Genomic DNA, 14,956 nt, shown 5'->3' with positions numbered 1-14,956 from the left:
CTTGTGTCTCCCCTGATGATGTGATTATCATATATATACACACACACACACACATATATATATATATATATATATATATATATATATATATATATATATATATATATATATATATATATATATATATATATATAATTCTTTTCACTACTTTGGTGCCTTTTTAAAAGAGGTTAGATAGATTCACGTTGAAGATTTTACCTACATCTCTCAGTATATTCCTAGAATGCGCAACATGAATGCATCTTTCACAGGTATGAGGTGCGGGAGCCACGTGATCGCCAGTGGGGTATGGACCTGGGGGACGGGAATTGGACCGGAATAGTAGGCACACTCCAACACCAGAGGGCCGATCTTGGCTTAGATCTCGATCTCACACCGAAGAGAAAACACGTCGTGGATTACTCCGTCCTTCACACCCAGGAACGTATCGCTATATTCTCTCTCAAGCCAGGACTCCTACCACAACATCTGGCCATCATCAGGCCATTCACTGGTATTGTTTTCTTCTTACTCTCTGCATAACAAGAGACGTGGCTTTCGTCCATACGTCAATGGGAAGTAGATGTAGAAAACGAAATCAATCATTTTCTTTTTAAAATTACTTGCATACCAAGACAATTTTCGTCTGTATGATCGATTTCTGCTTATGATGTATCAATACCAGAAAGAGAAAACAAATTATTATGCTGTCATCAACTTTCAGTAATCATAAATCAGTCTGTCAGTAGAAACAAATTTTCTAATATTGATTGAGAATTATGAAAACAAAATTGATCACAACATAATTTGTTTGATCCTTCTTCTGGGAAGTGATATATCATCATAAAAGAATCCATCAGATAGTCGAAAAATTCATATTTGAAACATTTAACGTGAAAATTATGCTATCATTTAGTAATTGAAATATTAACAAAAATCCAATGTTGAGAATGATTCAATAACTTAACAATATCTCAGCTGATCTAAAAATACTTATTCATTAATGTGCTTGGAAATATGAGTTAAGATTATTGCTGCAAAGAGATTATGATATATGCCCAGTGTCTTTTTCGCTTTTAGCTACATTTATTCAGAATGAAAATGTTTAAATGTATAGGTCAAACTTTGTATCTAAATATACGATTATGTCCCTTAAAGGGTTTATTGTAGCTAATTATTGTTTCTTATCAGCAATTTTTACGTGTAACCCACATGAAGGATTCGAGTTAGAAAAGTGATTTTCGATCATAAGCAAACGTATCATACAAAAGCAATCTCGAAATCATCAACTTAAGATTTTTAGTACAGGGTGACTTAATTCCTACAGATAATAAAAGTGTAATTATCAGTGAGCTAACCTGTCTAGTTAGCGGTAAGTGTAAAAGATTAAAGCTTTCAATAATATAATTCTGTTTGTGGTAGACAATACTCACCAAATATCCACCTTGAGTAAGAGGACTGCTTATGTCGTGAGCAAATTTAGAACTTCATCACTGAATGTAACAATAGACGCTGTCTGAAGTCAGGAATTACATATGTATGTGTTGTATGTTCATGTCATTCGATAAGGTAAATACCTGATATCTTTAATATCATTTTGGTAAGTTTCCTTCATACCTTACCTTCATGAACGAAAAATTATTTCTATAATTATCAGTATTATATCATAGAAATGATGTAAATAGAAAAAAATAATATAGAAAGTGTTAATTTGTTCGATAAAACAGAAACTCTGACAAACTCTTTACCTTCTCATGTCTTTCCCAAGAACTACGACCTGGCATATTTTACTTAAGGCCCGGCCCGGATGTGGACATTGCCCCGTGACTGGAGCCTTCAACGGATCAAATAGAAATAATGCTTTGCCGCGTTATCTGGGTCATACTATGTGATTTAACTTCTGTGACATTTCCAGGGGTGATCTGGCTGATACTCTTCTTCACTTTCACTGTGTGGAGCGTCTCCCTATGGTTGATGCAAGAAGCTTGGTCGTTGATGACAGGAGGTCAGGACATGCAGATCAGCTATGCTTTCCTCTACGGTTGGAGTGTGTTAATGGAGGAATTTTCTCCCAATCATACCGTTTACCCAGTGGGCCGGGTTAGTGATGCATCTAAAAGTGTGATTGTTTGCTTGTGTAACAGCTTTCACCTCCTTCCGCTTTTTGATTTTTTGATGTTGGAACAGAAGAAGCAGCCAAACCAGCACTCCTGCTGATGGAGAAGGTGCGGAAATGTGTGACTGACTGTTTGGAAGTGAGCTCCAGACCCATTAAAGATGAAAGTGGTTTACGAGAAGTGGGTGATTACTAGTTGTTTTTCACCTGGAGATTAGAGGACTAAAGAGAAGTGAATGTTCTGAGAGAAGCTTAGTGAATATGCCAGTAGTTTTGATGCAAAAGAACAGATTATCAGTGATGAGTAATTCGAGTGTGACAGTGAGTGAAATGGCAGTTGAGGGTATAGCTGGGGCATGGGGTACCCTGGTTTTGTGAATAAGGATGGTGAACATCTTTTAGATATGTATGCTGGAAAAGGAGTGATGATTGGGAATATCCATTTTGAATAGAATGACACTCATCAGCATGTAAAGAGTGAATAGGGCATACTTGGACGATGTACTAATTGATAGGAGTACAGAGGAGAGACTCATAGATGCGACTAAGTTGAGAGGGGCTGCTGGTGAGATGACTGATCATTACTTGGTAGAAGAAAGGGTAAAGGTTTGGAGAGGCTGTGGGAAAAAAGGAAATGATATGGAAGGAAAACTGATTGTAAATGTGGATGAGCTCGGAAATGAAGCTTGTGAAAGAGATACCTGGAGAGATTGAGTGTATGATGGCAAAAGGTGAAAGTGAGTGAAGCTAAGAGAGTGGACGACGAATGGGAAGGTGATTAGGGAAGAAGTGCATACTTGTGCAAGTGAAGGGTGTGCCATGCGAAAGGTTCCCGGGAGGTGGGCAGGTGAGAAAGGGTGGTGCGTAGTGGGATGAGGAAGTTAGACTGCTATTGAAAAAGAAAAGAGAGATGGATGGGTGTTATTTGGACGGATGTAGTGCAAATGATTGGGAGGTGTACAAGAAAAACTGTTGAAATATACAGAGGAAGGTGCAGAGGCTGAAAAAGAGAGCAAATCGGGGCTGGGGTGAATGAGTATCAACAAACTTCAGGGAAAATACAAAAATGTTTTGGAGGTAGGTCTATAGTGTGAGAAAAAATGTGGAACAAATGTAAACATCAGTTAGGACGGCAAATAGAGAAATGGTAACAGGCATAAATTAGGCAAAAATGAAATGGTGAGTATTTTGAGGGTTGTTAAGTGTTTTCATTGATAGACTGGCAGGTGAGGGATGTTTTGGACGTGAAGTTATGCGATTTGAGAGTCATACCAAGTGGCGTGGTGAAGATGGAAGAGGTGGTAAATGCCTTGTGTAAAATGAGGTGTGGCAAAGTGGCTGGAGTGGATGCGACTACAGTTGAATACCTTAAGAACGGGCGTGATTTGGTTCTTAACTGGTTATTTGGGATTTTCAGTGTTTTTTTGGCTGACGTCGAGGTGCCCGGGGATCGGTGGAATGCCTGTATTGTACCAGTGAATAATGACAGGGTACTGAAATGAGAGTTCGAGCTGCAGAGGTATAAGTTTTTGAGTGTATCTTTTGAGATGCATGGGAAAGTGGTAACTGAAAGGGTGTTGAAAACACAACTTCAGACTGGGAAGGAACAATGTGGTTTTACAAATGGTAGAATATGTGTGGATCATGAGTTTGCTTTTCAGAATGTGTACGAGAAATACTTCGAGAAACAAAGGGACCAGTGATGTGGCTTTTATGGATCCGGAGAAAGCGTATGATAGAGTTGATGAAAGTTCTCTGAGGATATGGTGTAGGAGGAACGCTGCTAGAAGCATTGAAGTATCTATAAGGAGTGTAAGACAATTGTGCAAGTAAGAAGAGTGGTGAATGAGTAGTTCCAGGTGAGGATGGGTTTGCCTCAGGGCTGTGTGATGTCACCATGATTGTTTAATTTGATTATGGGTAGGGTAATAAGGGAAGTGAATATCAGGATGTTGGGTAGAGGAGTTGGTATGCAGTCTCTTGGAGGTAAGGGGCCTAAAAGGTGAGTCATGTCTTTTTTTGTACTAGTTGGTGTTTGAGTTTGGAAGTGTATACAAAAGGAGAGTTGAGAGTAAATGTGGATGAAAAAAGGTTGTATGGTTTAGCAGCGAAGAGAGAAAGGTTAGCTGGAATAGGAATTTGAATGGAAAAACCTTGAAGGAAGTAGCGTGTTTTAAATACCTTTGAGTGGATATAGCAGCAGATGAAACCATGGGAGCTGAAGTAAGCCATCAAGTGGGTGAGAGAACAAAGGTCTTGGGCGACTTGAAGAATGTGTAGAAAAGAAGTCAAAATCTTGAAGGGTAAATGTGGGTATGTTTGATGGCACAGCAGTCCTGTCTGTGCTTTATGGACGTGCTGAAGTAAAATGTTTAAGGACAGTATGTTGTGGGAGGAATGTTGATCGAATAAAAGCTTTCGCATTGGATGGCAACGAACTTACCTTAGTGGAATCCCGCACTGGATATAGAGAAGAAAGGCGGAACAAAAAGGCGACTTAAGGCACCAAAGAACTTCGAAAGTTCTCCCGGTATATGTGGATGAGAAGGGCATCTACCCAAGCTGGACGGAGCCCTAGTGTTGAATCATGGGATGGAGAGAGTAAAGGCAAGGAGTAAAGGGAATTTCCACATACGGTGGAGAATTTCATGAACACTAGGTCGGCGTTTGTCGGTCGGCTGCGCTACTGACAGAAACAGAAAAATGTAGACTACTTTGAAGAGAGACGTCCTGTGACGAGAGTGTACTCCCAGTGATACAACCTCGCCAAAATAACTCTATAATCGCGATGTAACGTCGAGCAGAGAAATCCGGTAATGCACGCACTAACAAGAAATCACGCTCATAGGCACACACTGACACAGACACAGACACAGACACACACACACACACACACACACACACACACACACACACACACACACACTGTTTCACGGGTAAACGAGGTTTTGCCAAAATTAGACAATGAAAAAGCCTCATTCTTTCACAATCAGTCTCTAGCTGTCAATTGTAATACACCGAAACTACAACCCACTATCTATAACCAGGCCCCAGAGAATTTTCTAGGCTTTTCCTCGGCCACTTCACATGCCCTTGTTCAGTCCAATGACATCACATCGTTCCAGTGCATCCTATACCTTACACTCCTTTCACCCTCCTGCATGTTCAGGCCCAGGTCACTCAGTCTTTTTCACTCCATCCTTCCATCTCCAGTTTGGTCTCCACCTTCTCCCTGCAACCTCCACTTCTGACTCACATATATTCTCGTTTTCAATCTTTCCTCACTCATTCTCTCCATATGACCAAACCATTTCAGCGCACTCATTTTAGCTCTCCGAACCAAATCTTCTCATTACTCAGTCAAACTATTCCACTCCACATATTGTCCTCAAACATTAAGTTTTCAACACATGAATCCTTCTTCTCATATCTTTATCTATAGCCCATACCTCACATCCACAATACATTCAAACATATCCATTTTTGAAATCCCAGATAACGATCTCTTCTCATATTCTTTACCATCGCATCCTCACCCATCATCGTTTTTAAGATATCAACTGACATTACAAAAAATACAAAGAAATTTAAAGGGTTCTTTTGAGGTTGTTTGTGACAGTAAAAGGTATCAGAAACTCCAGTTAAGTGTGGTAAATGTTAGAAGGTATACAGATACATCCCACATACTGTCAACGTGAATAAGAGACGTAGATAATGTATGTCGTGGACCTGAAGCGAAATATTCATCAAATCTGTTTTATGGCTAGTCAACCAATGTCCTATCAACCGCAGTACAACTCCATCAATGCCATATGACCAAATTTTTGCTATGAACCTTTGATGTGGAGCCTTGTCGAATGCTTTTGATTTCTAGATACATGGCATTAACTGCTCGAATTTCGTCATACATGATTATATCATTATAGAAATCAAGTAAATTTATAAGACATGAGCGATTTTGTAGAAAACCATAATGAGAATCGTTTATAAGTACTAATCCTCTGAATGGTTTACAATTCTATGTCTCTCAATGGTTTCCATAAGATTTCTAACTACAGACATCAAGCTATTTGGACGATGATCTCCTGGCAGTGACTTAGTATCTTTATTGAATGTCGATTTTACATTAGCAAACTTCCATTCATCAGAAACTTTTCCTGTAGCAAATAACTTACTGAAATGGGCAGTGACGAACTTCACTATTACATTTATTCACTTCTTTCATTGTACTCGAATGAAATTTGTCAGGGCTTGCCATTCTATTAATTATCTTTCCGTTCATGCTGATAGTATGTCGTCAGCTTTTATGTCAATTTGTTGAAGAGCTTTCTCCTCTCTTTTCAGTGGCTTGGGTTGTGTCTTCGATCGTAAATACAGAGGCAAAAAAGTATTTCAAGCTCTTTGCCTAAACTTCATTGTCTTAAACCAAGTCACCGTTTTCCGTAATCGATGGATCAATTGACTGGATAATGACTGTAAAACCCCTGAGGGTTATTTTCTTATTTTCAGCAATATCAGTAGATCTCGCCTCGAAAGACATACCAGAGGGAGATCAAAGGTGAGGTGAACCTCAAGAATTCGAGAGCAAAATTACATCAAATTATTCCGTTGATTGGTTAAAAGAGCTTAATTTTTGTGTTTGTGCGTATGTGTGTGTGTGTGTGTGTGTGTGTGTGTGTGTGTACATATCATTTGTAAATAATGTGTACACATGCATACGGTGATATTACAGTGTAGGTCTCATAATGCCTGGGTCTACCTGCAGGTGTTAGTGGGGCTGTGGATGTTGGCTTGTGTGATCCTCACCAACACCTACCGCTCCTCCCTGGTGGCGCATCTTATTGTCCAGGACAAGATGCCTGCTATCAACAGCTTCCAAGACCTGCTGGCCCGTGACGGCTGGGGCTGGGGAACAAGCTTCAAAAATGATGCCACCTCGTTATTTTTCAAATATCATCCCGATTCTGATATAAAGAAAATTCACCAGGGCATGCAGGTCAGCTATAGTACGAAAATTGATAGATGCAGTTGATTATAACATGGTGATTATTCATAATATATTCGTCAGAGCTGTTCACATGTCATTTTGGTTTGTAACTAAGCCAGAACTTTATAATGAGTGTCTTATAATATCAAAAGTTGTCCTTGAATCGGATATGACTGGATTACATTTTTGTTTACGATCATTATCTTTGTAGGTAATGCCCCAAGATTTTCTTTTTTCGTCTCTTGAAGAAATATCTTACCATGCTGAGGTATTCGCTTACTTTCAGCAGTCCATCTACCTTCATTGCTACCTCATCAAGCTAGAATTTGTCCTATGACTTTTATTCTCGTATCATCATGCCATTCACATGCGTTGAGTATACCCTCATCAAAGATTCTCCTTCGTCAATGTATCGCAACATTATGCATCAACAAACTGAGAATGTTGATATTCATAATGATATATAACTTAACTCATCTATTGAGGGGAATATCAACGTAGAGCAAGGGATATGGTTTATAGTCTACCACGTGCTGGAGAGAAAAATAGCACTTAGAATTTCCACCCACTGCTGTTATGTTGTCGTAGTTTGGTGGGTAGCAGTCAACCATCGACCAGGGTGATATTATCTCCTGGGTTTCGAGAGCGATAGTGGCGGCAGCATAGCGAGTTAGCACTGCGGCATTTGTTAAGTACCTCCCTTCAGGCCCAGATACCTTTCTATTCTTCTTCTTGACTCATGGACACGAGGGATGCCGGTTTTCAACCTTAGTCCTAAACACATTTTACTTTCTCATCCACAACACTTGATAGTACAAATCTCACACATATTTATATTCTTTTTTTTTCTTATCTTTCATTCTCTCAAAATCTATGGCAACACAACCAACCAATTTTTCTTCGACACCTTATTGGAGCGGCGCCGTTGGTCGTTAAGTATTGAGCGGATCCCAGTGCCCACTTGACATGACCGCCATAATGCGACTGGGATCCGCCCCACTTCCATAGCTGCGACTTCCAGACATGGCTTTCCATCTATTCATTTCTGCAACAATCGTGGTCTTGATTCTAGCCCGTCATTTGTTGACCATCCCCTGTCTACCTCCTCCCCTATTCTTCTCCACTCTCTCTTTCTCGCTGAAACCCTACTTTTCAAGGCTGCTTTTCCTTTGCATTGATAGATCTCTAATTGTAGTCTCTATCTTCGTTTCCTGCTACTATGGAGGAGTTTATGGCTCTTGAGCCTTCTAATTTAGGTGCCGTCTGGCTCAAAAACTCTACTTAGCTTTTGGGTCTCGTTTGATCCTCCACCCTGTAAAGACCCCCAGCTATGTGCAACAACAATTCGACCATTTGACTTATTGCCGTGGAACTCTGCCCTCTTCACTTCCACGCCCTGAGACCCTCTCTGCGGGGATTTCAATTAAAACCACAAAGATTTATTAGACTTTAATCGGGACGACTCTGGTAGAACCAAGTCTTTTTCTTTTTCCTCTCATAAAGATCTGGAACAATTAGATAAACACCCAATCCAGGTTCCTGACTATAGTGACTATATTCTAACACATTTGGCCACATTTTCTCCTGTTATTCCTCCTAATAGTTATTCATCGTTTTTGCCTTCGTAAGTTCTTCTGACCAAAAGCATATTTCTACTGTTTCTAGTTGGCCACACCCACCTTTTCTTTCCCCCAACCCCATCCTCGAGAACTCAACTTCGACACTTTTGAAGAGATCAACGATCGTTTCTGCACAGCTTTTCTATTGAATATCGCTGGGATGGATGCTGCTAAGAGTAGAGTGTACAGCACTGAAATAATAGGATGAATCCCAGACTGAAAGAAAAAAAATTATCCTGAGATCCGACAAAGCGATTTTGATTTATCTCGCTTATGAAAGAAAAAGTTAAGAGGTGATCTAATGCATGTTTTCAGAGTTATCAGAAGCTTCGGTAATCTCGATCAAAGATGATACCTAAAGATTGATTGGTTTGATTAAACACTTAATAATAGACACAAACGCTCAAGCGAAAGTTTTTTCCTTGAAGGAAGTGAATTACTTTTTCTTCAGCAGGATCGCTAACAGATGGGATGACTTATGATTCCGCGTGGTAGAAGGCATATATCAGATACGTTTAATAACGTACTTGATAAACATTTTACGTGAAAAGTTTGGACTTTTCATTTTCTGAAACATCATTATTCCTTTCTATTCTTACCACACTGATCTCTGAGTTTTTGACATCGTCTTTTATCACACAGAGACTTGAAAGAACTATATAGTGGCTTGCTACTTTTTGAGTTCCTATGTATTCCTCTCAAATCACATACATGAAACCTTTATGGATCTAGAGAAAGAGTATGTTAGGATTGATGATGATGATGTCCCAACTTCAACACGAGTCTTCACTTTCTTTTTGGCTGTCACATATCCTGATTATATTTCTGCTACACACACACACACAGTACGCCCCAGCAGAGGAGCAGTTCCAGCGAGTGTTGAAGGGTAGCTACTCCCACCTCACTTACAAGAATTTAGGTATGGCATTCGTGGCTGCCAGCATAACTGACGCTAATGGCTACACGCCCATCCACGTTGGCAAAACGGAGTACCTTCTGTTCGTTGGCATAGGATGGGGATTCAGGTGAGTCTGTTGTTCATGTTAAGAGAAGACTAGAGAAATGTCGGTTGGAACTTTTTAGTCGATTTATGTTTGAAAAAATCTTAGTCACTGAATCAGTTGTTGTTCGCCGATGCCATAATTCCAATTCTTAGCTTCTGACGATTTCACTAAAGTGCTTATGATATTGAGTTTGAAGAGTTTGGATCCACGTGAGTATTACTTTGTCTTATCAAAAATACATTTTTCTGTAGTTTTCCAATTGCTTGGCAGATAATTGTCCATGTTCAAACATCATTAGTATATATAAAAAGAAATACAAATGAATTCAAAGAGCAGTAGACCATAGGTCCTAACGAGGCTGTTTGTGATGATGGAAGAGATCAGCAACTCATAGATTAACGTGATAAGAAACGAAGTACATATAGATATTTAAAAGGGGAAAGAAAATCTGTAAAATACTCTTGCGAATAAGGAGGCTTAGACAAAGTCAGTTATGGATATAAAGTGACTTAATTATCAAGTCCACTCTTAAATGTCTCTATGGTACTGCTTTGAACCACTTTGACTAGTTTACCATTCTATTTGTAGTTATCCTGTTGAAAAAACTTACCTCGCCTCATTCGAGGTAAGGTATGTCCATGATTTTTCATCAGTTATTACTTCGTATAGCTTCGTAAGAAAAAAAGTTGGACTGATATATAAGGACCCCACATGGACACCGGCAAGTTGATCCTAACCAGCTAACAAGAATTTTAATGAACAAAATCTGATCATAGTAGAAAATTTTAACCTACCGGTATATAATTAGGGGCAATCCCTCTCTAGTATTTCTGGGCGCGGACTCTGCCTGAATTTGCTTGATTGTGCCTAATGCAATGAGTCGAGAAACTTACTCGCGACGAAAGTATATTTGATTTAGCTTTAACTACAATGAGGCTCTCGTTATTAATGCTGGAGAAAAACTTGGTACAAGTGATCATCGATAAAGTACTTTTGAGGTGACTTGCAACTCTGCATTTAATGCTGGTTAATATGACAATCGAAAAAAAAATTCAGATTTTAAACTCTCAAATTTTAATGATCTTCGCCTTGCTCATGACAAGCAAACCTGGAATGTTATGGTCAATGAAAACAACATGAACGTAGCTTGGAAAAGATTTAGTAAAACCTTCGAAGCAGTAGAGGGATCAAATGTGCTTAGTAGGCGGTTTATTTCTAGAATGTAAAAAAGAAATAGAACGATGAAATAAAGAAGTGCCTGTTGTCAAAGGAAGAAGTTCCTTAGAATCTCAAAAAGACCAATAACAAACATGATAGAGTAAGTTATGTAAATTTTTGTTTGGAAACTAAGAGAGCCATACGAAGCAAACGTAAGTATGAAGCGTACATTGCCTGAAATAGCAAATGAAACCTTAGAGTTTTATAGCTGTATTAGAAGCAAAGGTCAGCACCAGTCAATTGCTCCATTAATTACAGAAAATGGTGATTCTAGCGAGGCCGCAACAAATATCTTAAATGACTCTTTTGCATCTACTTGCGATGGAAGACACAACTCATGTCCCGAATCCGGTTTCATTGATGAGAAAGGAGACCGCTCTGTACTAAATTGACATGAAAGTTCAATACATGCTATCAAAACTGAACGGAATAAAGATAAGTGAATGGGCAGGATATGATAAGTTTAATCTGATTACAAAAATGAGACAGGCGAAAAATAAGATAGCGTGCTTCGAAATAAGTTTCTTGCCTTGAGAGAAGTTCCAGACGAATGGAAGTTTGCTAATGTAACACCAATATTCAGAAAAGTGATAAGTTACAGCATGGAAATTATCGTCGAATTAGTTTAACGTCTACAGTATAACACTTGTGGAAACTATCATTCGAGGGTGAATTGTAACCCATTTAGAGGATCACCACTTAATAACGATCATCATCATGGTTTTCGACAAAATCGCTCACCTCTGACAAATCCGCTTGATCCTTTTATGATGTAATCATATGTATGATGAAAATTATGTAATAGATGTTATCTAGATTTTCAGAAAACATTCAATAAGGTTCCGGATCAAAGGAAATTAGTCGACTCACCGTAAACAAAGAGTTGTGGTTAATGGTCAAGCCTCAGGATGGTTAGCCGTAACAAGTGATGTGCCACAAGGATCAGTCTTGGGGCCTTTTCTCTTTCTCATATATGTTAATGATATTGATAATAGGATGCACTATTAGATATCAAAATCTGCAGATGACGTTAACTTGGAAAATAAGTCGACAAATGACCTTGAACGTTTGCAGCTTAAAGGTGGCATACCCAAACTGATATGCCGAACTGATGGACCTGTCTTTTATGTAGCATGTGAGCTTTATTGTCAATAACTGCAATTTCTTTATTTTGATAGAAAAAAAGAAAAAAATTTAAAAAAAAAGCTGCAGTATGATTTCTGTTAAACTGTGAGAGATAATGCGGAAAAATAGTTGGACGAAACATCCAAGCGCATTGAGACACCATAGTCAACCATAAAAGAGAAGTCCTCTCTTGGCTCAGTTTTTACAGTCTCCCAAATTAAGTAAAATATTCATGATTCTTTCCTAATGAAACTTACTAATTTTGTTTAGACTTCATTTCAGTCAGTAATGGAGTTATCTTCTTCCAGGAGAGGTGCCCCATTCCGTGACCGCTTCAGTGCCATGATGCATCACCTGGTAGATGGAGGACTGATAGATTACTGGATAAAAGACCTTATATCCAGTCACATGAGGAATGCAAGAGCAGAAAAACAAAATGATAAAGAAAAGGGAAGATATCACGAGGATATATTTGAGGTACGTTCACAAGCGTGTTGAAATGAAGTTCACAGAATAACCAAATGTAAGCTCAGCCTTTAGAATTATGTCTTGAATCTTCGTCATAATTACACATATCTAGTAATTCTTAGGGTCAGTTCATTGTAAGGTGCATCATACAGACACACCAAACTGAGGACAAGCTAAAGGAACGGTCATGTTTTTCGGACTCACATCTTGCGATAGTTTTTTGTTTCTTTTTCACAAGTGATGGCTCTTCATATCATCACTGAATAATGATTATCATGGCTTTTGGTAGTCAACGTACATATCATTACTCTAGGTTACCGATGGCAAGGTCAGCCTGGGACTTACCCATCTTCAGGGATCCTTCTACCTGCTGCTACTGGGCTGCGGCCTCGCATCTCTTGCTTTCCTTGTGGAGAATTGCGCCAACTACAAACTCCACCTTCCCAGTCTCTGCTGCTCGCGAAGAAACTAACTCAGCGCCAAAGTTCATCCCTCACAACTTGGATGTACCTCATCTTTCAAAACAGAGCAACGCTACAACCACTATTCTTTGTTGATTGTTTATTTTCCCATTATGATAACTAAACATATGGATCTAACTTTGCGTACGTCTCGCGTCTCATATGTTGTAAAATATTTTGCATAGAAGAATTACATAAGACCATGATCCCGTTTTTCTATTTACTGCATGGATGACGAAATTCAGTCTATTCCGTCAATCTCTTCCCTGATCAGTGAAAAAGAAAGATATGACATTAATCACATTCTTTGCACTTGGAGTACATGGGGACTCAAGAAAAGACCCATTATATTACTATGACTCTGAATCATGATTGGTATATATATAGAAACAACCTTTACATAGACGCAGAATATTTCAAAGCACGAACACACACACACACACACACACACACACACACACACACACACACACACACACACACACACACACACAAATATATATATATATATATATATATATATATATATATATATATATATATATATATATATATATATATATATATATATATATATGTTTATATTCCTGAACATATTCCTGGTCACTTTTGTGACCTAATCTTAATGCAGCAACAACATTATCATCATTCATAAGTATATACTTTATTCATACTCATAATATCATGCATTACATGTATTTCATCACACTACTTTTATTATTACATTACGCCCTCTAAACTTTTAAATTTCCTTTTGACGAATAGCTTTCGTCTTATCATTTTTTCGTACATGAAAATCCATTTGGTTTTCACTTACACTTCTCGCTTGCAGACACAAACAGTAACGTTGACTATAGTCATACTTCTTACAAACAGGGAAAAATGTCTTGAGCAAATGTTCGGGTTGGTCCTGTCTTGCTGTCCTTATAGCCTAACATGTGATGATGCGGGCAGAAACACGCATCTACAAAGTACACAAATGTGCGTCGATAGTGAAAATAGACAGATGGAAGTACAAAGTGCACTGACATGCGAAGTGTTAACTAAATGATAAAGATACAAAATTTACTTTCAAATACTGAACGATACAAAGTACACGCAGAAAATATAATGGCAAAAGTAGGATATTTTGTAATATTAACATGTAAAACGGAATATATGGACGTGCTCAACTGGTAACAACAAACATACCAGATGTATGAGTCGTTAAAATGAACGAACTTATACGATAATACTATGAAAGTGAAATAGCTATTTTCTAGTTCTCATAACTTTATTCAACATATATTTTTTTCTATACATGCAGTATTACATGTTTCACGGAGACAATCAGCCTCATCAAGTGCAAACATTTCATTAAGTTTTTATATCCCAACACTGCCACACAAATTCTGTCTCTCCTCTGCCATTGTAGAAGGCACACTGGCCTGACCACTGAAGGGAAGGTGGGGGGATGCCATGTGGTTTATGGGATTGTTTGGTGGAGGTTTGCCTGGGTAACGAGATGCGTGTTCGACTCTCTTTCGTATGTTATCTTTTCTTGATAATTCTTTCATAATAATTTCGTTGATTATAGGATGTGCTTTAAAGTTTCCCGGAGACGAATTAAAGTTCTTAGTATTAGCAATTGAGACTGATTCAGTGGTGATAAGGGCAGCATAATCAGAAGAAGGGTACAATATGATTGGCTTGCTAAGGTCCACATGGCGATCGCTTTCATGACAGTGTTTAGCAATCGCATTTTTGTGGTCATCCTTGCGTACTGAATGAGGTGCCTATAGCAGCTCTCAGTTGCCGGCAGAACTGTAACAGAGAGATGATATATTACCTGGTTCCATCTGCCTAAGGTTGCAACGTCAGTGAAAATTTACCCTCAGTAGAAAGACTGGGCACAGAGGGAAGGCAGTGCAGTATCTTTGAGGAACTTCTTATTCCAGTGTACTCCATCAACTTCCTGCTACTGATATGAGCTCAGCTTT

General features: G+C 38.7%; 1 protein-coding gene across 1 annotated transcript; it reads left to right on the top strand.

The window, feature by feature from the left end:
• Positions 1-1,914: 1,914 nt before the first annotated feature.
• On the top strand, positions 1,915-13,172 carry LOC139758575 (glutamate receptor ionotropic, NMDA 3B-like). The gene is made up of 5 exons (XM_071680096.1): positions 1,915-2,079; positions 6,861-7,091; positions 9,548-9,726; positions 12,357-12,525; positions 12,830-13,172. The coding sequence occupies exons 1-5, from the start codon at positions 1,954-1,956 to the stop codon at positions 12,986-12,988; spliced, it is 864 nt and encodes a 287-aa protein (XP_071536197.1). The 5' UTR covers positions 1,915-1,953; the 3' UTR covers positions 12,989-13,172.
• The last annotated feature ends 1,784 nt before the right edge of the window (positions 13,173-14,956 follow it).

The sequence above is a fragment of the Panulirus ornatus genome, chromosome 30 (genome assembly GCF_036320965.1).
Source record: "Panulirus ornatus isolate Po-2019 chromosome 30, ASM3632096v1, whole genome shotgun sequence".
Lineage (NCBI taxonomy): Eukaryota > Metazoa > Arthropoda > Malacostraca > Decapoda > Palinuridae > Panulirus > Panulirus ornatus.
This window is presented reverse-complemented; position numbering and strand designations above follow the sequence as displayed.